This window comes from Oncorhynchus keta, chromosome 13, assembly GCF_023373465.1.
Source record: "Oncorhynchus keta strain PuntledgeMale-10-30-2019 chromosome 13, Oket_V2, whole genome shotgun sequence".
Lineage (NCBI taxonomy): Eukaryota > Metazoa > Chordata > Actinopteri > Salmoniformes > Salmonidae > Oncorhynchus > Oncorhynchus keta.
The window spans coordinates 42116171-42140443 of record NC_068433.1 but is presented as its reverse complement, the minus strand read 5'-3'; the positions used below and the strand labels follow the sequence as shown (position 1 = coordinate 42140443).

The 24273-nt window shown below is 41.7% G+C and overlaps 2 protein-coding genes and 1 pseudogene across 4 annotated transcripts; 1 reads left to right on the top strand and 2 right to left on the bottom strand.

Annotated features, from left to right (window-relative positions):
- Nucleotides 1-6002: 6002 nt before the first annotated feature.
- LOC118392367 (dynein axonemal intermediate chain 7-like) lies at nt 6003-11473 on the bottom strand (annotated as a pseudogene).
- Nucleotides 11474-13880: 2407 nt separating this feature from the next.
- LOC118392366 (electron transfer flavoprotein regulatory factor 1-like) lies at nt 13881-16618 on the top strand. Of its 2 annotated transcripts, none has more exons than XM_035784297.2 (3): nt 13881-14195; nt 14552-14614; nt 14781-16618. In XM_035784297.2, exons 2-3 carry the CDS (start codon nt 14570-14572, stop codon nt 15024-15026), a joined length of 291 nt encoding a protein of 96 aa, XP_035640190.1. In that variant the 5' UTR covers nt 13881-14195; nt 14552-14569; the 3' UTR covers nt 15027-16618. The 2 variants fall into 2 exon arrangements, with proteins under 2 accessions (XP_035640190.1, XP_035640191.1); XM_035784298.2 differs by lacking the exon at nt 13881-14195 and adding an exon at nt 14220-14394.
- A 581-nt stretch (nt 16619-17199) lies between these two features.
- LOC118392363 (sodium-coupled monocarboxylate transporter 1-like) lies at nt 17200-24020 on the bottom strand. 2 transcript variants are annotated; one of them, XM_035784292.2, is made up of 15 exons: nt 23379-24016; nt 22762-22827; nt 22590-22641; nt 22400-22467; nt 22071-22225; nt 21761-21901; nt 19902-20031; nt 19300-19388; nt 18907-19016; nt 18669-18736; nt 18488-18574; nt 18158-18372; nt 17869-17972; nt 17682-17770; nt 17200-17587 (listed from the first exon to the last, which is right to left on the bottom strand). In XM_035784292.2, exons 1-15 carry the CDS (start codon nt 23727-23729, stop codon nt 17465-17467), a joined length of 1848 nt encoding a protein of 615 aa, XP_035640185.1. In that variant the 5' UTR covers nt 23730-24016; the 3' UTR covers nt 17200-17464. The 2 variants fall into 2 exon arrangements, with proteins under 2 accessions (XP_035640185.1, XP_035640186.1); XM_035784293.2 differs by lacking the exon at nt 17682-17770 and having other exon boundaries at nt 17469-17604; nt 23379-24020.
- Between the last annotated feature and the right edge of the window lie 253 nt (nt 24021-24273).

Below are 24273 nucleotides of genomic sequence, written 5' to 3'. Positions count from 1 at the left end.
CTTTGTGGTTTTACTTGAGGGTCCATCTGTTGTAAGGGTTAAAGTTCACAGTGAGAAGTCTGAGCAGTAGGTTGAAGTCTAACCTCTGACACAAGATCAGATATACATATTCCCCCTAATGGTTAAAGTTATGATTGGGAATAGTCAAATCTGATCCTAGATCTGTGGTTGTTGGCTACTCCTACATAGAGCTTAGGGGTCTAGTATCTACTGTAGTCAGGAGTATTTGAGAGGCCATGTGGCACACGGCATCGACGAACAGGTGGTGAGAGCGTCACACCTGTTCCTGTCCGGCGCGGGACAGGTCGTCTCAGAGCATGTGGAGTGGAACTCACTGCCGGGGTCCAGCTCTGGAGAGAACACCTCACTGTGTTCCTTGCTCATCAGCCTCTGGCACCTCCGGGCCTCCAGCAGGTACACACACACCACGAGTCCTCTTGGACCGGGTCTAGGTGCTCACACACCTGGGAGAGAGGTTAATCCTACTGTACACATACTACGGCACTGGGATGGCTGCTAGGTGCTCACGTACTTTGGAGAGAAGGTGCCAATAGTACAGTAAATATCCATTCCATCTGCACGGACAAAGTACTATGCAGGTGCAGGGTAATGTTAGTACCAGAGGTGAATCTCAATCAAATCCAGTTGTCCAGTCAACCAGCTCAATGTTTCCCCACTGCAGCTCTTTGTTCCTGATTCTGAAGCTACTTCTGTTACTATCTGGGAAGGTCCTCTATCCAAGGACTCTTCCTCATTCTGTGTGTGTGTGACAGAGGATGTGAGTGTGTTTAAACAGTATGCATCTCTAGGTGTGTGTGTGTGCCTGCAGCACCAGATGCTCCTGGCCACACTGTGTGTTCCACTGGCTCCAGGAGAAGGTGAAGGCAGAGGAGCGCAGCGCCATCTGTTCATACACCGCGTGTTCTATCAGAGGGTCCTGGAGAAAAGGCTAATGTTATGACACAAGCTTTTCAACTTGACACCATTTAAGCCGAACAGGACTTTCTGTTCCAAGAGTTGATTTATTGAACTTACAAGGGAGAAGGTTACTGCATCAGATGTTTCACACCCCAATCTAGCAATCCACTGTAGGTTTCCCATGAGTTGCTAATAGGTTTTTATTGCAAAAAGCTAAACGGGTTCAACGGTGTTACAAGCAACATGAATTGTGTGCCCACATTGCTTTGTGTAACATTAGTCTAATCCACAGTATGCGGGCTGATGGCACTCACCTTTTGCGTTTACGGTGACATATTTGTCGAAGTATTGGTTGACGAAGATGTTGACCCCGGCGCTGACCATGGCTTTCTGTAGTCGAGGGACTCATCCACTGGCCCAGGATGTGGTTCATTCCGCTCTCCTGGTCTGACTGGAGCATACAGTTGCTGCTCTGTCAGAGAGAGGAGCAAGGAGTCAGGCTGCATTGTCATGGATTTGGGCAATGCCTAGATACAATAATAGCCTCGTTTCCTTCATTACCACTGAAAACATTGGCTAGATTTCCACAATACTGTTTCCCCAGATATGAATCACTGAGGAATGTTCACGAATAAAGGAAGCCATTTTAGACTGAGATGCACCCAGAGTCTATGGAAGAGATGGAGCATGACAGATTGCCCTGTTCACCATCACGGCAAGAACTCAAGAGTCCTGGCCCAGTGGTCTGAGCTCCCACCTGTGGAACGGCATGTTGGCATACGAGTCCTGTAGCAGTGTGACTGCGTAGAACGAGTCTTGAACGAGATCTTCCGCTCTGCCTCGTCGTACGTCTCACTGATGCAGTCTCTCTTCCAGTGCTGACCTAACGCACAGCTCCGCAAGGAGTCTACAGAAATAAAGGAACTTAAAAATCACGAAATTCAACCAAGACAAAAAAGACGAGGCAGAGGACAAAATCTACTTCTGGAGAACCCCTGACAAAAAGAGGTCCTGCTCCTCCTCTCCATGACAGACGCAGGAGGGATGCCACTTCTACCCACCCCTGTCTGACCAACGCTCTACAACCAGCTCTTCATCCACTTCCAGTGCCAGTTTTTTATCCAACGAGAGACTGGGCTGACGGAAGGGCGGGGTAAGAAGAAACGACTACCAGAGGCAGAGAGAACCTACGGGTCTGAGTCTTTATTTTATCAAAGAAGATATTGAGCCCTGCCCATGTCTCCTTGCTTAATAAAGGGATATATTTTATGCCTGCAACGAGTTTGATGTTTTTTTTTCATAGAAACATCCATTTAAGGGAATCATGATATTTCTACTGAACAAGTAGGTTGCTCACCTGCACATACTCCGACTCCTTTCAGAAGCACAATTTATTTTGTACCTCCAGCCAATCGCAATCACTCTTGAGACATATTGCAGACTTGTTGAGATGTTGCTCATCTCCTTAAGAACGAACTTGAGTACACATCTTTTGATAATGTACATAAGGATGAAAAACCAGCTTTGCTTGATTTTACAATCCAATACCTCAGGCCTTACCCCCCCTGCTGATAAGGGTGGGTCAGTTGTACTCATGGATAGGACCGTTTATGTAAATGAGTGTCATAGACTACTGTTTGACAACACATTTTACAAGAAACTCAGAAGTGACCCCACTGCCCAATTTCAGAACATGATCTTTACTGTCCTAGATGGGTATTTACGATCTGATCAGATAACAAAAAAATAACATGACTTTTTGGCTATTCAACACTCTAAAATTGCCACTTTCTGTACTTTGCCTAAATTACACAAGAATGTCACAAAACCTCCAGAGCGCCCTATTGTAGTGGGCATTGATGCAGTAACGGCCCCTCTATCTACTTTTGTTGACTTTTTTTTAATTAGACCACTCGCAGAACAGCTCCCCTCCTTTGTAAAGGACACCAGCAGTATGATCTCTATTATTGAATCTCTTGATCCTCTCCCTGAGAATACTTTGTTAGTTACTTTTGATGTTGAGTCATTATACATAAATATTCCACACGAGGGCGGTATTGAAGCTATGGAACATGTTCTTCTGTTCCGTGACCCTAATGAACTACCTTCCAGTGCCTGCATTATAACATTGGCTGAAATATTACTCACACACAACTACTTAATGTTTCTAAATGATTTCTTTATTCAGACGAAGGGTACTGCTATGGGATCCCCCATGGCTCCTAACTATGCTAATTTTATGTGGGTTACATGGAGAGTATTTTCAATTCTCTCAAATGTTTTCTTTCCTAACATTATTTGGAAATGGTATATTGGCTGAGACCCAAAGAAAATTAATGGAGAGGGGGTACAAAAATGGTCAGATTAATACTGCCATTAAGAAAATTCAAAACGAGACATGACCTTTTAAGGTCAGTCTCGCAAAAAGAAGCATACTTGCGTTCTAACTACCCGCCATTCAAAGCGCTCTAAACAAAATTAGGGAATCGTTAAACATTGGCACATTCTAAATCCGATGATGGTATCGGTAATGTGTTTTCGGACCTTCCCTTGGTCGTATTCTCACAGGGCAGAAATCTCAGATCAATTGGTAAACTCAGTACAGGAAGTACATGTGGGAACACAAGTATATATAAATAATATACAAAAGACAATTGGGCTAGTGGGTGCAACATCACATTACACAAGGACCTTAAAGTGACACACGTATTATTCCAACAGCTTTTTTGTTAGTAGAGTATTTAATTGTCTTAAAATACAGTTGAATTTGTTGAAGGTAAGTTGAAGGTAAGAAAATGTGGTGTTTTGTTTGTAAATTTACATTTGTGAATATGACATTTGGCCAAAAGAATAATGAAATGAATTACAAAAAATGGTTTCAGCTTATTTGTATCGTAGGTAAAGAATCCAAGCAGTACATCTCTCCACAATAGTGTAAGACCTTCATAAATGTGTTCAATTATAAATCTACTGATGTCTTGCCACAGTTATCTTGCATGAATACAATGCCGAAAAATATGCAACACTGTTTCTGGCTGGTCATTACAAAAGGGGTCATTTGAGTTGTTTTCCTGAAACTTCTTCATATAGTGGTTGGCAGAATAATATTTATGAATCATTTTAAAGATAACTTCCTTAATTTTGTTAACAAGTAGGTACAGTGACTTGCGAAAGTATTCGGCCCCCTTGAACTTTGCGACCTTTTGCCACATTTCGGGCTTCAAACAAAGATATAAAACTGTATTTTTTTGTGAAGAATCAACAACAAGTGGGACACAATCATGAAGTGGAACGACATTTATTGGATATTTCAAACTTTTTTAACTAATCAAAAACTGAAAAATTGGGCATGCAAAATTATTCAGCCCCTTTACTTTCAGTGCAGCAAACTCTCTCCAGAAGTTCAGTGAGGATCTCTGAATGATCCAATGTTGACCTAAAGGACTAATGATGATAAATACAATCCACCTGTGTGTAATCAAGTCTCCGTATAAATGCACCTGCACTGTGATAGTCTCAGAGGTCCGTTAAAAGGAACACACCAGGCAGGTCCGAGATACTGTTGTGAAGAAGTTTAAAGCCGGATTTGGATACAAAAAGATTTCCCAAGCTTAAAACATCCCAAGGAGCACTGTGCAAGCGATACTATTGAAATGGAAGGAGTATCAGACCACTGCAAATCTACCAAGACCTGGCCATCCCTCTAAACTTTCAGCTCATACAAGGAGAAGACTGATCAGGGATGCAGCCAAGAGGCCCATGATCATTCTGGATGAACTGCAGAGATCTACAGCTGAGGTGGGAGACTCTGTCCATAGGACAACAATCATTCGTATATTGCACAAATCTGGCCTTTATGGAAGAGTGGCAAGAAGAAAGCCATTTCTTAAAGATATCCATAAAAAGTGTTGTTTAAAGTTTGCCACAAGCCACCCGGGAGACACACCAAACATGTGGAAGAAGGTGCTCTGGTCAGATGAAACCAAAATTGAACTTTTTGGCAACAATGCAAAACGTTATGTTTGGCGTAAAAGCAACACAGCTCATCACCCTGAACACACCATCCCCACTGTCAAACATGGTGGTGGCAGCATCATGGTTTGGGCCTGCTTTTCTTCAGCAGGGACAGGGAAGATGGTTCAAATTGATGGGAAGATGGATGGAGCCAAATACAGGACCATTCTGGAAGAAAACCTGATGGAGTCTGCAAAAGACCTGAGACTGGGATGGAGATTTGTCTTCCAACAAGACAATGATCCAAAACATAAAGCAAAATCTACAATGGAATGGTTCAAAAATAAACATATCCAGGTGTTAGAATGGCCAAGTCAAAGTCCAGACCTGAATCCAATGGAGAATCTGTGGAAAGAACTGAAAACTGCTGTTCACAAATGCTCTCCATCCAAACTCACTGAGCTCGATGTCACGCCTTGGTCATAGTGTTTTGTGTTTCGTTATATATTTGGTCAGGCCAGGGTGTGACATGGGTTTATTTTGTAGTATTTCGTATTGGGGTTTTGTAGTTATTGGGATTGCGGCTGAGTAGGGGTGTTGGATAGGCTTGGCTGCCTGAGGCGGTTCTCAATCAGAGTCAGGTGATTCTCGTTGTCTCTGATTGGGAACCGTATTTAGGTAGCCTGGGTTTCACTTTGTATTTCGTGGGTGATTGTTCCTGTCTCTGTGTAGTGTTCACCAGATAGGCTGTAATTAGTTTTCACGTTCCGTTTGTTGTTTTGTATTTGTATAAGTTATTTCATGTATCGCGATTCATTCATTAAAGAACATGAGTAACAACCACGCTGCATTTCGGTCCGACTCTCTTTCGACAAACGAAGAACGCCGTTACACTCTAGCTGTTTTGCAAGGAGGAATGGGAAAAAAATTCAGTCTCTCGATGTGCAAAACTGATAGAGACATACCTAAGGGGGCTGAATAATTTTGCACGCCCAATTTTTCCGTTTTTGATTTGTTAAAAAAGTTTGAAATATCCAATAAATGTCGTTCCACTTCATGATTGTGTCCCACTTGTTGTTGATTCTTCACAAAAAAATACAGTTTTATATCTTTGTTTTGAAGCCTGAAATGTGGCAAAAGGTCGCAAAGTTCAAGGGGGCCGAATACTTTCGCAAGGCACTGTATGTGTGTGGCAACATCCAAACTTTTTCCCCAACAGATATTATCAATAAATCCGTTCCAATAAGGCATGACATAAAGCAAGGTTTGTATCGCTCTGCTGTTGAATGGACCAAAAGAGAATCAAATCTTTCCTACTGATGAGTCAACAGGGTCAACAGAAGGTAGGCTCTGAGGGTCAGGTCTTGACACGTTCCTGAATAACAAAGCAACACCTGAGGGAATGGCATCTAAAACAATTGCAAAATCTTTAGGTGTTACAGGGACCTTGTAAAGTGATAAGAATTCCTTATAACTGAGTAAAATACCCTCTGCATTTACCAGTTGGCTCACCAATAGGATATTATTTCTGAACCAATATTCTAAAAACAACGTATTTTTATACAATATATCCCGTTTATTCCATATATAATATCTGTGTGGAGAAAAATTATGCTTATAAATTAAGGAGCATGACAAGAGAACCTGCTGATGAAAAGCCGAAAGTTTCACTGGAACTCTGTCAATATTATAATTGCAAACCAACATGAAGTTAAGGCCACCAAAAGTAGAGAAGACACGAGGAATAAAATTCCACATAGAAGTGGGTCTTCTTAGGAATTGTTTTATCCAATTGATCTTAAAAGCCCACTATTCTCATAATTGTTCATTAAAACAGTTTTCCTAATGTAATGTGTACGGCTTCTCCACAGAAAGTTGAAAAGCATCTGGTCTATCTCCTTGCTTATTTTACTGTGAAGATATAAAGATAGAGTGCCATATGTTAGTCTAGAGATACCTTCAGCCTTGGTTATTAGGACTCTACCTTTTAAAGATAAGTCCCTCTGTAGACTTATTTAAAGAATTTGTAAGAAGTCTTTTTGTGAAGAGTGACCCCCAAAAGGTAGGAACTACATTCAGATTCTGGGATATGTTAAATACATGTATATCAGTCCCAGTCGATGTGGGGCCCGTCCAGTTCTCCAGGTGTCGCTCACCTTCAGGGTCCCAGTGGGCCACCGGTGGGTCCTCCAGGAACAGGACAGAGTCAGGCAGGGTGACTGTGACCCCTACAGGGGGACAGGTCAGGACCCCACTCTCCTCCAGCTTCATGGAGGCAGAGCCCTGGATCTGGGACTGCTCCGTGGGGTAAGGGAACGGCTGCAGCCCTGTGTCCAACAGCTGGGGGTTGGGGCGAGAGACACTAATGTTAACTTAAGAGAAATAAAGGCAGAGGTGGTTCTTACTTTCCTCAAGGTTATCTAGTCCCCTTGATTAATGCATCATATCTAACAACTGCAAAGAGGAGTTTACACATTCAGTAACCCACAGAAGGGGTGCCCAGTGACAGTCCATGGAGTACATTACACTGAGCAGTCGGAAGGGAAACTTCTGTCAGAAAGGGCACTTTCTGAACTATACTGAACATAAATATAAACCCAACATGCAACAATTTCAACGAGTTCAGTGAGTTACCGTTCATAAGGAAATCAGTCAATTTAAATGGATTAATTAGGCCCTAATCTATGGATTCCACAAGAATGGGCAGGGGCGCAGCTATGGGTGGGCAGGGGCCCACCCACTGGGGAGCCAGGTCCAGCTAGTCAGAATTAGTTTTTCCCCACAAAAGGGCTTTATGACAGACAGCTATCCGGGTGGCTGGTCTCAGACGATCGCGCAGGTGAAGAAGCCAGATGTGGAGGTCCTGGGCTGGCGCGGTTACACGTGGTCTGCGGTTGTGAGACCGTTTGGACGTACTTCCAAATTCTCTAAAACAACGTTGGAGGCGGCTTATGGTAAAGAAATTAACATTAAATTATCTGCCAACAGCTCTGGTGGACATTCCTGCAGTCAATGCCAATTACATTTACATTTAAGTCATTTAGCAGACGCTCTTATCCAGAGCGACTTACAAATTGGTGCATTCACCTTATGACATCCAGTGGAACAGCCACTTTACAATAGTGCATCTAAATCTTTTAAGGGGGGGGGGGTGAGAAGGATTACTTTATACTATCCTAGGTATTCCTTAGAGGTGGGGTTTCAGGTGTCTCCAATTGCATGCTCCCTCAACTTGAGACATCATTGGCATTGTGTTGTGTGACAAAACTGCACATTTTAGAGTGGCCTTTTATTATGATAATGTTAATGCTGTTTATTCAGCTTCTTGATATGCCACATCTGTCAGGTGGATGTATTATCTTGGCAAAGGAGAAATGCTTACTAACAGGGATGTAAATAAATTTGTGCTCAAAATCTGAGAGAAATAAGCTTTGTGCGTATGGAACATTTCTGGGATCTTTTATTTCAGCTTATGAAACATGGGACCAACACTTTACGTGATGCATTTATATTTTTGCTCAGCATATGTGCTGTACTTGGTGGTTCTGGTTCACCTCTCTCATCTCCCATCCGTTAAGTTGTTGGGACTGTGGCAGCAGGCGGAACACATCGCAGTAGAAGACTCCTCCCAGGGGTGTGTACTGCTGCAGGTCAACCACCTGACCCTCATAGCTGTCAATCACTAGGTCCATCGGGGTAGCCTCTCCTGGACAGGACACACATACAGGTGAACATGGGAATCACAATATGGAATGAAAGGGGCTGGTTAATTCTCAAGCAGTGTTTATAGTAACATGGCTAGGGTTGTAAAATTCTGGTAACTTTCCCAAAATTCAATTTTTGCCAGAAATCTTGTTTGGGGGACTCCCGGATTCCCTAATGATTCCAGGAATTTTTCAACCCTAAACATGACCCTAAAAATAATCCAAAAAGAACAGTGAAATATATCATGGGAATGACATGTTTTGTGCATGTCTTAAACATCATCAGTAACCCTACCTTGAGTATCTCCTCAGTGCTGTGGTCATGTTTGGATTGGATGAGAGTCTGGATGGAGAGCAGTGTCTCCTGGTACCTCAGGGCATCAGTTAGTTCAGGCTGGTCCCTCAGCATACCCTCCAGCTCCTCTAGCAGCTGCAGGCAGAGATAAAGTGCAGCCGTGTTTATGTTCATCATTCATTTGGTAGAATCCTTATACAGATCAATACCGGTCTCAAATAGAAGTGCTCTTGACAGAGTCACGTTAAGTGGGCCTAAACAGGAACAAGTGTTTTCAAATGCAAAACGGAATTGAGCGTTCTTATCGGACACATACAGAACCGGTAGAACCCCCTTCTCCTGTTTCATGTCTCCATAATGTGACCCTGGTGTTTAATAGCAAACCTACCCGTAGAGCCAGGGCACACTCCTTTAGAACCCGGTTTGATCTGGACTTCTGGGTCCTCCCACCACAGGTTGATGAAGGTGTTGATCTCCTGCTGGACTGACGGGTCTGGACTCCCGTCACAACGCATGGACGTGTCTCACAAAACAAGCAGTGTTTAACTATGTCAAATGGGGCTCATCTGATTTATTTATCTATGTCTACCAAGGCCTGCCATTATGGTAGTCTCTTGGACACGGTGTCTGGTAAAACCATAACAAGACTAGAATGGCTAGTCTTCAGTAACTACACAAAACTCAGGCCAGAGTTAGAGCTTAGAACAATCACACACCTTGGCTTTCGCTCTGGAGTCAGTCACCCACTTGGTGACTGCAGTCTGGTTCTCTTCCACTAGATGACGCACTTCGTTCAGCTCGTCCTCTCTGCGATCTTTGTGCTGTCACAGAAAGCCAGCAATGATCACTCTTTTTCATTAGGACATTATGAACAGGTTTAACTTCAAGAGCCCTCTCCGTACACAAACACACCGATAACCATGAACGATAAAGGTCAGTGATGGTAACACTTTTAGCTCCAGTCTCTGATGCTCCTTCCTCTTTCTCTCCAGCCTCTCTTGATCCTCTTTCTCAGCCAGGAGTCGAGCCTCCTCTACACAGCAGAGGGGGAAAGGAGTCATGGGTCAAACCTACACTCATGGGGCTACTTCAATAGCATGTAGCCATGTACTGTATCTATTACTGATGTATCACTGTGCATACTATTGAAGCATCTCATAATACAAATGGCAGTTCAATAACACAGATCAAATGGTACAAATGCACAGACAGACATACAACCATTAGCATACAACAGCCGTTTGGTCATGGATTGAATTATGAGAAATGACCAGTACACTGTTCCTTTTGTCTTCTCTCATCCTCCTCTTTCTGAAGTTGCTCCTTTTCAGCCATACTGAGCTTGCCTCCTTTCTTTTGGGCAGACTTGAAGCAAATCAACAATTAAATGTATTTAATTGTTTTAATTTAACCAGGAAGGGCTCATTGAGATTTAAAATCTATTTTTCAAGAGCGTCCTGGCCAAGATAGGCAGCACCAAGTCATTACAAAAATTACAGACAAACTACAAGTAATCTAGTAAAAACCATAGAATTCACAAGAGTATAACAAAATCAAAGACAGCAAATTAAAAACATCGACATGTCAGGGAATCAGTCTCAAGATCATCCATCAGTGATTTAAAAATACCAATCGGGACAAGTTTTCCAGTGTAAAAGTATTTTGTATGGCGCAGAGTACATAAAAGCCCTTTACCAAATTCAGTTAGGACATTTGGAACAGTTAGCAGGATAAAGTCCAGTGAACGAAGAGAGTACCGACCACATTTCTGAACAATAAAAATGCCCAAATAAAAAGGTAGTAAACCCAAAATGGCTTTGTACTTAATGAACAAATGTAAATTAAATTAATTGTGATCATAGACACATTTGCAAACTACTGAATTCTTTCAAGATGTGGGCATTCAATGTTGCAACTTGCTGAAAATTGTCCACAGTGTTCCTATCATTTAGAATAAACAGTTCTACAAAAAAAAAAATACTTACAGAGTACATCAAACATGACAGAAGTGAGTGTGAAGGTAAATAACATAGCTATCTAAAGAACTTAGACTGAGATGCTGGGGGGAAATTGAGAACATGATATTATATTCAATTTAGCTAGCTAGCTATATCTACTAGGTCTAGCTTGTTATATCTCTCATGTATCAATATTATGCTGTTCATAACAGTAGTTAACAGCGTTACCATTGCATCCTTGGGTGGCTAACAAGGAGAGAACATACAGAATAGAAAGTTAGGGGATAGAGTATTTAGCTGTAGCAAGATAAGGCTGAAAAAACACAGACTTGCAGCAGCAACATAATTGCAGTAGCACTTGCCGTAATGAGAAAGCTGTGACTTGTTCGCAAGATAGCTTGATTACTTAGCTAACTCTGGTTTAGCTAGCTAACTAACGTCAGCTATGTAACGTTAGCCAATTTGTTACTTGCCAGAGCAAGTACTTATGCAACTATCTGTATCTTGCTACTTAATATCTAACCAGATATTAATGTTCTAACTCACTCGTTATATAATAAACTGAAAACTGCTCACCATCTTCTCTTGGTGGGATAGGTCAACTCTTTTCGCATCGAAGTTACCATGGAAACGGTAACGCAGGCGTGCACAGCAGGTCAATATTTTGGTTTGCGACATGTACAACGATTTATGGCGTTGTTTATGAACTCATGGTGTTACATTTTGATTGTATATGACTTAATTTTCCCTTTCATTTTTTTGCATTACAATCGAATTAAGTCATACAATCAAAATAAGAAATAAATAAGAAAAAGGCCAATTAAGTCATACAATCAAAATCTTGATACACAGATCCATGTATGCACGTGTTTAAGAGAATCACAACTAGAATGTACTGTATCTTATTGTGCTTTCAAGGGAAATATCTGGGAAATACAAGGTCAAATCATGACGTCGGTGAGCTTCAGATCGAAAAGTATGCGATCTAGAAATAGGCCTGAGTTCCCGACATGGAATTCCGAGTGGGATAACTGTTCAAAACGATTTTTCCAAGTTGGACCTCGTTTTTTCCTCAGTTGTCTTGAATGCACTGAAGTCTGAAGGCGGATTTTCTGAGTTCCCAGTTGTTTTGAATGGAACAATACATCTGGTCCATATAGTCTCACGTCAGATCAGATGGCGTCACGGAGTGATGCTACTCGTGCGATCTTGGCGCTGTTCGAGAGGAAACCGTATCATGGGTAAACTGTGACTGACACTGATCTACAAATAATAATGAGTAGTTATTTATGGTGAAAGGTGATTAGTAGATCAGTCAGTCGGCAGTCAACTGCAGTTGTTTTGGTGCTCTCAAACACGGTCAATGACATAGGTTCTCCACCCACTCTGCCCATTTTACAAAGACAAGTATGATGGTTCAGTGGGCTCTTTAACATTTTATTGACATTATATCCCAAAACTCGGATTTCGTAGCCAAATACATCTGGTAATAAGCACCGAGCTTTGTTGACATAGCAGTGCAGGTTTCTAGTAACATCTTTTGAGGATTTTACATTTTACGATCGTGGTCCTCAAAATTGTTTCCGCGGGTCGCTAAAAGCAAAATTAGGATGACACGAGCTAAATTAAATGTAAAATGATTTGGTATACGCTCAGTGCTCTGTTGACATTTCACAGAGATATGATTGTTTTTGTGAGAAATCTTTGAAAAAGAACAGGTGTAAAAACGGCTATCTGGACCCGTCTGAGCGGTTGGCTGAAGATGCCCTCACCCGCTCGTACCGTACCTTAAGCTGACTCTACTTTGGTCAGACCCACTACAGGCGGTCGGAAATAACCGGGCAGATGTGTCCATATCCTTAGTCTTATTTTCTCGTTCAACACCACACATTAGCGCACATAGAAACACAAGATCAATTCTTATTGCAGATGCACGCACAAACACTTCTAGAAAACACATTGAAAACGGTCATCATCAGCTAAAGATGACAACTACTCTGAGCTGGAGTGGGAGGGGCCGGAGTCCAAATGTCCATTCGCGCACACCGATTGGCTGAAACCAGGAGTCCGTGATAGACAGCTGATAAGGGAAGAAATCACTTAATAGAGTAAGTACCACAGTATGAATCATAATACCCATAAAAGCTAGCAGTCAAACAGGGAAATGGTTCCAGTCGTTTTTCCACCATTCAGTTTTCCCATAGGGGATTTTAGAAACACTTCAAATAACTTCCAACTTGCACCTACATGAACATTACAAAAATGATGTGATCATGACGTTTTGACTGCAGTGTACTGCAAGTTTCTGCAGTTGCTCTTCATCAACTTCATCCAACTTCATCCTGCAGCCACCGCCTGCATTATGGGAGGCTACTGTAAATTGTTAACCACTCATTAGTTATTTTTCTTTACTCATGCAAACTAACCAAATACATAATTGAATAATGAATCAACTTTACCGTGATTAATGTATACAGTGGACAAACGAATGTGATTTTTGAGGCCCTCGCACTAATTGATTGTACAATGTACACACATAAGATTTCAGTTTAAGTGTATGATATGGGGTTTGAAGACATGTTCATTTCGACATTATAAAGAAAACCATATAAACAATGGCAATACTGCCATATTAATATCAGAGTTGTTGTTTGAAAACCAGATTGGTGTCTGACTTCAGATGTCACAGATGCACCTCCCCCGACATCACTCATCTTTCCTTTACAGTCGGTTGCTTTAGACTTACCACTCAAACGCGCCCAATGAGTAGTTTATTTATGATTATTTTTTCAATGAGTAGAACTACTGATCTTTGTAGATCAGTCATGCTGCGTTAATGAGCTAGTTGGAAGTAGGAAACTCTCAAATGTCCGACTTGCTAACTAGTTGTAGTAATAAACGTGCCGCATTCAACGAATCATCAAGTCGGAAATGTCCGAGTTTCCTAGTTTCAACAAGTATGTGAACGGGTATCAGACGGCAGTTGCCTGCATTGTCGGTTGCCTGCAACATCGAACAAGCCCAACGTCAAATATTCGGAACATGTCACTCCTATGCGACGCTAGTCCCTCAACCAGCTGTAAACGGGTCATGGCTAGAAGGGATCCAATTTTTGTCAAATTCATTTTTAAAAATCATTTTTTTTAAACGTAATTTTAGTTAATCCTAACCCGTTTTCTAACCGTATCCTGATCTACTGCGTAAATTATCCTAAACTGCTAATAAAAGTCTAATCTGATGTTAATTTGACAAAAGCTGGATCTCTTCTAGCCTTGAGACTGGAATCGACGCACTGTTGGACGTAATGCTCCCATGTAGACAGTTTTCAGCAAGATAGACAGCGTTCAGCACTTCCAGGATTTATCGGTAAGGGAGCCTAGATACAATGTAATGAAAGCTAAATTATATCGTGTGAATAAATCACAAAGCTAATTAATGTTTTTATAACCGAGGGTTTTCGCCAATTACGTTACTATTAGGTAGCTAATCATTCGCTTTACCAGAGCTTTGCTACCTAGGCGCAGACTTTGTACTGTTACCTAAAGTACCTGCTATGTGAACCAAGGTAAAATAAGCTAAAATGCACTATGCACGACACATAGCTAACTAAAGATTGTAAGCTCGCGGTATATGTGATGTGACAATCAGACATAAACATATTTCTTTCTGAGCTGTTTTACGTCATTAGCTGTTGTATCTTCTGTTCTTTTCTTCCATCCCAGTAGTGAAGCCTGATCGACATGGCCAACCCTTTGAGGAGAGAGGTTAGACAGCTGTACAAGAATGTAAGTTCAACACCGACTGACTGCTGTCAATGCACCCACGCTTTGTTGTTACCCACACTTACTTTCAATATGAGACTTGCCACTCATGCAATCTTTTGCTGTCTGTCCCAAACAATCCCCAAAGCACTGGGATTATCACTGGTAACCTGCCTCCTTCCACTGACAGCTACTGTATCTGGGACGGGAATACCCCCAAGGAGCAGACTACTTCAGGGAGCGTCTGAACAGTGCCTTTATGAAGAACAAAGATGTCACAGACCCCAAGGAGATCAGAAAGCTTGTTGACTGTGGAGAAGATGTGATTAAGGAACTGGGGACCCTGTACTATCTGAGGGAATATAGAACCATGAAAAAGCGTTTCTACGAAGAAGAATTGTTAGGCCTGCTGAATATAGGCAGGCCGATAGACTGACAGCCTAGATGTTTGGCAGCTGAATCTTCAGTATGCGGGTTGCTCCATGAATTGAGAACATTTTGGGTTGTTTAACTTGGTCCCCAACAAATAATGATTTCACCTCATTTTAACATGCTGTCATAAAGAGCACATGTTCAACTTTGTAAAAACATATTTTTCCATGTCAAGGGCTGAAATAAAACAAATTACTAGTAAGTGCTTTTAAAGTAACAGGGTTGACGTAACAGGTTTGAAGTTTTCATCTGAAATCTGCCATAAATCCCCTTTTGACAGGGAATTTGAACTTGTGAGCAACAGGAAGGGGGATTCGAAGGCAAGCTTCACAAACATTTTTAATGTTTTAAAAAGATGTCTAACCTAAATATGGGTTGACATGCTATGCTCGATGTGCTTTGATTGAATGACGCGAGAAGTCCTAGAGTACCCTCTTCCTTTTGTCTTCTCTCACCTATTCTTTCTGAAGTTGCTCCTTTTCAGCCTAAGCCTTAATGAGCTTGCCTCCTTTCTTTTTGGCAGACTTGAACCAAATCAACAATTCAACTTGATGAATATAAATGTGATCATAGACACATTTCCAAGCTACTGTATATGCTTGCAATTTGTGAGCATTGGAAAAGTGAGTAAAAGTAAAGAACATATCTGAAGACTAAACTCGGGTCGCTTGGGAGAAATTGAAACATGTTATATTCAATTTAGCTAGCTAGGCTAATATCTACTAGATCAAATATTTCTCATGAATCTAATGTAGAGAGAGATATGCTATTAAAAACAAAGTTAACTCTGCATCCTTGGGTAGCTTACAAGGAAATAACATAGAGAATAGAAAGTTAGGAGATATATTATTTAGTTGTAGCAAGATAAGGCTGAAAGAACCAAAACAGACTTGCAGCATCCTTCCAGGAAAAGGAAGCTGATTTGCAGTCACTTGCTCACCTTGAGTCCTAGCTAGCTAGCTAACTGGTAATCTAACTTACTATGGCTAGTAACAACTGGCTACTTATGCAACTAGCTACTTGGCTTGTAAGTAACCAGAATATTCATGTTGTAACTGGTTAGCTTGCTATATAGGTAATGAAATAACTCATGTTATTGTTTTTGGGGGTCCAGTGTCGTCCAGGTTTGGCCGGTGTAGGCAGTCATTGGAAATAAGAATTTGTACTTAACTGACTTGCCTAGTTAAATAAAGGTTAAATAAATAAAATACTATTCAAAAAAACAAGGCCAAATCTACATTGGAGTTGCTTACCAAGAAGACAGTGAATGTTCCTGAGTGTCTGTGTTACAGTTTTGACTTAAATCTGCTTGAAAATATGTGGCAAGACATGAAAATGGTTGTCTAGCAATGATCAAGAACCAATTTGACAGAGCTTGAAGAATTGTAAAATATTGGCAAATATTGTACAATCCAGATGTGCAAATCTCTTAAGAGACTTACCCTGAAAGACACACAGCTGTAATCACTACCAAAGGTGATTCTAAAATGTATTGACTCAGAGGTGTGAAAACGTATGTAAATTAGATATTTCTGTATTTCATTTTCAATCAATTTGCTAACTCTTCTAAAAACAAGTTTTCACTTTGTCATATTATTGTGTGTAGATGGGTGTCACGAGAATATTCAATCCCAATGATTATAACAATCAATAGCTCTGACCTCTATATATTATTTATTATTATTATTATATTATTATATTATTATTATATTAATAGCTCTGACCAATCCCCGAGATCTGTAAGACCATGGGTTTAATAATAATTAGTCAAAGACTCAGCTTATGCAAAAAGATAGTACAGTTTATTCACGAGATCATTCTAAAGTCCATTATACAAACACAGTCTTTACACACACAAACAAGTTCAAATCTTAAACTATGCCTTGCTCAGACAGTCTGTGTTTTTCCACTACACAGATACATTGTTTCTTTAATCTGCAACATGTTTCATACTTTTCTGCAAGCCTAACAGTTTCTCCCCTCCACGGGTGGAGACAGAATGTCCTGTAAGGAACACAGTGGTACAGCATGTCTGTCGATAGCTCCTCTTATCATTTGTTTCACACTTGCACCCTGCTTACATACTAAAAAGGAACAAAAGGTCCTTGTTCTAATTCTGACTAGAACTACACACATCATCAGATTATAGTTTTATGATTCTAATAAATCTCATACAATTATATGGTTTCAGGGTGGAATATTTTAATCATTACCTTTAAGCATATAATGGGTGACAATATTTTTTACAATTCAGGCTGTAACACAACAAAATGAGGAAAAAAATACTCTCTGAAGGCTCTGTATATAGAAATATGAGGATATAGATGAGATATTGATACAATCTGTCAGGACATGCATGAGTCATGTGAAAAACAGCGGCACTGGGGAGGGAGAAGTATGAGAAGAAAGAGCAACTGTTAAAGTCATGGTTTTATCAGTATGTCATGTAGGAAGACTGCTCTTTGTGAAATCCAACTCGTGGACATGGCAGAAGCCGGGGTTATTGTTTCCACATTGGTTCTCTCTGTTTTTTGTGAGGTCCAGCTTTCCGGCTCGTCTCATGGCCTAGGTATGGATGACAGCTAAATGAATACAGGAAAGTGGTTGAAAGAGAGAGAACGTTTTGGAGGTTATTTATTGAAACACTCAAATCACTTACCCTTTCTTTAAAGAGCTTGTAAAAACAAAATAACATTGTATCTTCTTTCATGAAAGTCACAGTTGGTTCCAAATTCAACGTCATACCCCCTGGAAAGAGACACGTTTTAGTTTTAAAAAACAAACGTGTTAATTAGACACAACATGTAATATGGTAAGAAGCAACACTACCATTTGGGGAAGAGTACCTGAAAGTAGACTGACCACCAGTCCAACAGCCAGTGTTGTAAGTGTCCCAATAGGACTGAAGTAGAGATAGGACAGGGAGTACCAGTTATCAGCCAGGAAGGGTCTGCAGAGGAGACAAACATCCAACAGTTATAACGTTGCATATATTGTTTAAAGCTGATGCAGTTCTAATATGACATGCTATTCTAATATGACAAAATGATTCCCGTTCGACAGTACATTTCTAACTGAATATTTGTCTTAACTGTGCCCATGTCAATATACTTGTTACTGAAGCCCACCAAGTACCTCTCTGCTGTATTTTGCTGTAGTACTGTGGTGTATAGGCTTGGTTCTGTTGGGGATGCGGTCCAGTTGAACGCATCGGCTGCGGTTGTGAAGTTACAGCCATGTGTGGTCAGACCCAGAGGCCTGCTCTGCTCTGGTAGAGGAGGGTAAAACTGGGCCCCTATCCCCACCCACAGAGACATAACCAGCCCAGAGAGAAGACCAGCCAAGCCCCCCTGCAGCACAGAACACACAGAAATAACACATCAACACTTCAACATAAACATTCAGAGAGGTTAGCTAACGGTTAGATGCTTATAATCCTGCTTTTGTTAAAGAGACTGTACTGACTGTGGCATTGGCGTATGGACAGAGGATCCCCAGCGAGAAGAGACCCAGTAAAGGCCCTCCGATGATCCCAAAGATATAGACAGCTGCCTACAGGAGGAGACAGAGACATATTTTAGAGTTGCGAACCTCAAGACAACATATTTTATGTAGAACGACATACTCCTTTTGTTGTGGCGCATACCTGCAGCACACTTCCCATGAGTGAGGCTATGCCAGCCATTCCAATACAGAGAGCCCCATACAGAAAGCCTAGAATGGAGCATAGGGATAGCAGTTAAAATCGTGATAAGTCATGGTTTATTCATTTCTAACATCAGCAAGAATATATCAATAAGAAGATGAATATATCATCAAACATGAATATAGCTCTCTGAGTTCTGTGGTAAATGCAAAGACACCAATTGATATTATTCACTCACTGAGGCCTTTAGAGGTCCAGGACAGGTGTTTCTCTGTCATGTGAGTGTACGGCTTGATCAGGTCTTCAATAGTCACGGCAGCCAGAGCATTGACACTGGACGATACCGTACTGTGGACGAGAGAGAGCAAATATAATGCCATTATTTACCTAGAAATATAACAGTGTGTGTGAGTGCTATGGAAATAGTCATCTTTGTGTCCCACCATAGGCTGCGAGAGTAAGTATTTAGTCATCGTTGTGATATTATAAACCATTAGTTATTGCATACAGTACAAATAGTAACAAAAGGGTCCTTAATCTAGTATGCATATAACATAATGTAACATACTAACATAATCAAATGTAAGATCAAGTTTGACATACAGTATAAGTACTAGATGGGAATAGTAACCTTAGGGTCCCACTGTAGGCTGCAGCCACAAACAATCCTGGCAGTCCAGGGTAGTCTCTCAGGATGTCCATCACCATATATGGCATCAGCTGTACAGAGAAAGAGGGCGTGGTCAGAAGTCAGTGTCTATCTGAGTGGTACCACTGGGTTTGGGTTATTTGAAATATTTTCCTGTGAACAATCTGGATGTGTGGCCGATGCGGGAGAAAAAAAAACAGTTTTCCTACAAAAAATTGTTTAAAGTGGTTACACTTAGTGGCGGGGAATGATATCAGTTTAAACAAATATTTTAGAAAATATATCTCCGTAAAGTGACAGTCTGGCAGAATAGTAATGTTGACTGTGCCTGGTATTTATGTAGGTTAGCGTTTTTCATCATGAATCTTGTTCTGGAGGCAGCTTTGCAGAGGGTTCGCTAACAACCACAGCCACAAAATCTGTCATAAAATCTCAACCCTAACATTCACCTTAACATTAACCTAACCCTAACCTGGCCCATCTATCAGAAATCGCTCAGTTCTGCCTCCAGGACAAGACTCATCCCAATAAACGTCAACCTGCGGTCCTTATTAAAGTGTTATTTCCTGGTTTGTGTCCTCAACCTGATCTGGAGCAGACACCATGCCTGCTGTCCAGGGGTCACAGTGCTTGTAGACGGAGTACAAACACAGCCCCGCAAACACAGAACACAGCATGATGATCCACAATCCTAATAGGTTAATGTAGAGAGACCTGGGAAGAGAATACAGAGAGAGAGAGAGAGAGAGAGAGAGAGAGAGAGAGAGAGAGAGAATAGTGACAGAAAGAGGGCATAGAGAGAGAATAGTGACAGAAAGAGGGGATAGAGAGAGAGAGAACAGGGAGGGGGAGAGCCAGAGTTTGTGTTATCAGAAGGACAAGTAGATTACACTTACCCATCGTTTATCAGTGCAATGTTGGCGGCCAACTATCTGAAAAAGGGTTTATCTAATGTTCCTTTGTTAGATCTGTCGCTCATCTTGCTCTGGCTACTATTAGTTGTTGATCTTGTTGTTGTTGATGTGCATAACTGAGGGAGAGAGAGCCTACCTTTTCAGGGTTGCTTGATCAATAAGACTGTTGGGTCCCAAATGTAAGAGGACTCCCATGGTGTTTACATATTTTCAGAAATCCTTTCAGGTGTATTTTGTGGCTTTTGGCCAATGCGTTCTAGCTAACAATCTAAAGTTGTGTTGTTGCAACTTCCTGTAAACACCAGTGGTGTAAAGTACTTAAGTGAAAATACTTTAAATTACTACTTAAAAGTATTTTTTTGGGGTATCAGTACTTTACTATTTATATTTTTGGACTAGTTTTACTTTTACTTCACTACATTCCTAAAGAAAGAATGTACTTTCCCTGACACGCAAAAGTACTCGTTACATTTGGAATGCTTAGCAGGGCAGAAAAATGGTCCAATTCACATCCCTGGTCATCCCTACTGCCTCTGATCTGGCGGACTCACTAAACACAAATTATTTTTGGGGGAAATGATGTGTGTTGGAGTGTGCCCCGAGCTATCCCTAAATTTAAAAAAATTAAAATAGAATTGCACCATCTGGTTCACTTTTGATACTTAAGTATATTTAAAACCAAATACTTTTAGAATTTTACTCAAATGGCCTGTTTGGATAAAGCCCTACTTCAGCTCTGCTTTGCTATAGCGCACCGGTCTGTCTAGAGTCTTGGACGAGACAGATGTTTTTATTCGATTCTTTTTACTGCAGTGGCTATTAATGGTCAAAACGCTCACCCACTCTATATTATTATTTTTTCAACTTTAAAATCCCAAATTGGTAGTTACAGTCTTGTCCCATCGCTGCAACTCCCTTACGGACTCGGGAGAGGCGAAGGTCGACAGCCATGCGTCCTCCGAAAACACGGCTTCTTTACACACTGCTTGCTTATCCGGAAGTCAGCCTCAATGTGTCAGCGGAAACACCGTCCAGCTGGTCACCTAAGTCAGCTTGTAGGTACCCGGCCAGCCACAAAGAGTTGCTAGAGTGCGATGGGACAAGGAAATCCCGGCTGGCCAAACCCTCCCCTAACATGGATGACGCTTGGCAAATTGTGGGCCTCCTCATAAGTCTCACAGCCTGGGACACAGCGTGGGATCGAACCCAGGTCTGTAGTGACACCTCAAGCCAGCCGCAATGTGTCAGCGGGCCGCTGCACCACTCGGGAGGCACCACTCTATATTTCTATAGAATTTTCACAAATGCCTTAGTATACATGATTCCCAAACATTCTAAGAATTTATGAATGGTGCTCGCTTGCCAGATAATATTTTTAAAGTGTCATGTTCTTCTTGAGAGTGTAGATGAACACATTTGAATAAGATTTCATGTTGCTAAAGTGCAGTCAGTTCCACTATTAACACTGGGGCAAACAGGAAAAAGATCTTCATGCTCCAGTCTATCCTTCCAGGAATATGATGACTTACATTTTGGCGTGAGTCATGGATTTGCAAGAGATGTATCTCTGCACCTGGGCTTGGTTGATCCCATAGATACTGGTCCAGACAAACGTGCCTCCAAATGTGATTGTCCAGAAGGTGTACCTCCTCAGTGGACTAGCATCAAAGCTATAAAGGAGAGACGGAGACAGAGACAGAGAGGGAGAGAGAGAGAGAGAGAGAGAGATTCAGTACGCCCTTTGCAATGTCTTGTATTTTGTGCCAACATACTGCACAAAGTCCAGGTGCAGACACTTCTGCTCTTTTTCATCTATAATCTACATGACAATCTACACACTCCCAGAAGTTGAGTCGTCCTCCGAGCTCAGCGTGGTTGAGGATGTTGGAGACTCCTCCCTGCAGGACCACGGCTCTGATGATGACAGACAGGAAGCCTGCCACCATGATGCCCACCTGGAACACGTCCGTCCACACCACCGCCTTCAGACCGCCCTGTCACAATACACACCACAGCCGTGTTACATACATGGTTTAAAGGTCACCGCAAAGGTCACCACAGTGCCACACAAATCATGTCTCAATCTAACCTCCATCTGTATTTCCCTTACATCAGGGGATAAATGGGGTTTATAGCATTAGTTATTGACATCACTGCCTGTCCAGTACCATAGCGCAGTAAAAGGTGCAAACCACTCCCGTTGAAATGACAGCACCCCAGAGATCCATCCCAGTCACTGGAGAGAGGAGTAAAAAGAGAGAGAGGGGACGTCATTTAGCAGAGGAGTGGTTTCAAGTGCACTCAATGCCGATGGGGCATGAAATGAAATGCTTTCAAGACTTTTAGAGACGACTGCACCTTGGTTTAATGCCAGAGCTGGAGCATAAATGACTATTCCCGTGTAGAGCATCTGGGAGACAGAGAGACATACCGTGTGGCTCTTATACTCTATCTGTAGCACAAGGTTTGTTCTCATGTTCATGTAATTCATGATATGAGGGGTGAGAGAGTGTTGTGATAAGGAACTCACAGTCTGAACAATGAACATCACTGTCCCTAACAGGCGGGTGGCTCTGTTGAACCGTATCTCCAGATACTGCAGAATGATGACCATGAGGAGAAAAAAGAAATAGGACACCTTTCTGTTACATTTCCCATGGACAGGACAGTGACATAAATTCATGTGTGAAGCCCAAAAGACAAAGCAAAGAGTACAGTCAGTAAGAGGATGAGATGACAAGACTGTGCCAGGATTGTTTCGGTCAGCTAATGAAGATTAAACACTGACTCATATTTTAGCTGTTTGAATCATAATCCTAATCTAATCATCAGCCTCTCAACCAGACTAAGGAATGGACATGTGCAGCGATATTAATTAACAGAACCGTGACTACTATGATTACTATACCTGAAACAGCAGAAAGATTACACAATTAGGTCAGTATTTTATTTCTTGAATAGATTGCATTTGTCTTTTGGTCACTTTGAACAATACTTTGTGACCCCCAAGATATTTATTTCAGGGATTTAGAATTGCTTAGAATTTGCATTGAAATTAATCTGGATAATCTCTACCAAACATGTTATACTATTTCTGTTGAATAGAATAGAACACAAATCAACTCAAGAGGGTGGATCGGTTCTAACCTCATAGGTACTTGTGATGCCCAGCCTGTAGAAGACAGGGAGGAAGACCTCTGAGCTGACCACCACCACCAGCACATAGGAGAGGCTGAAGAGGCCGTAGCTTGCCCCGTATCGGTACACCTCGGCTGGGGTGGCCAGCACTGTGATAGCCGACATGAAGCTGGCAGTCAGGGACAGAGCCACAGGTACGGCTGTCATACTCTGGCCCCCCATCAGAAACTCTCTGGAGCTGCTCTGGCCCCTTCCGACGTTGGCATAGTACACCCCGATGGCTGCAGACACCAGCAGCATCAGAGCAAAGACAGCATAGTCCGCAGCCACAAAGGATCCAATCACTGGAGAGGCTGCCATTGTAGCCTTCTGATTGTGAGGTATAGGCGACTGTACTCACTGGAAGATTGTCCTACTCCACAATTTGTAGTCCCTTGTGGTTTCTGTTATTGGAATGCAATGAACGGCAGATAATTCGTATTTCTCTATGAAATCTATGATAGCTCACAGTAGGCTGCTGTGTTTTCAGATAAAGTGGTGTCCTTATCACAGACAGGATATGAGTTGAAACAGGATAGCAGTGAGCTATGAAGTCACTGTGCCCGTTTGTTTCTCAAAGACATTACTAGCAGGTAGCAGTGAGCACACCTCTCCACAAAATCAAGAGCTGGGATTGTTCTGTTGGCTGAACCAATAAGTATCCCTGTCATCAGCCCTACCCCCTGGATGGCTGGTACAGACTGACACACACAGAGGCATGCACACACACTTCTGGAAAAAAACAGAGAAAATATACTAACATATCTTTATACTAACATGTCCAGTCCAGTATAATGTGTCTAGTGTCCAGTATGTCATGTCCACTAGTTAGTACATGTATGGACCACAGGAGGTTGGTGGCACC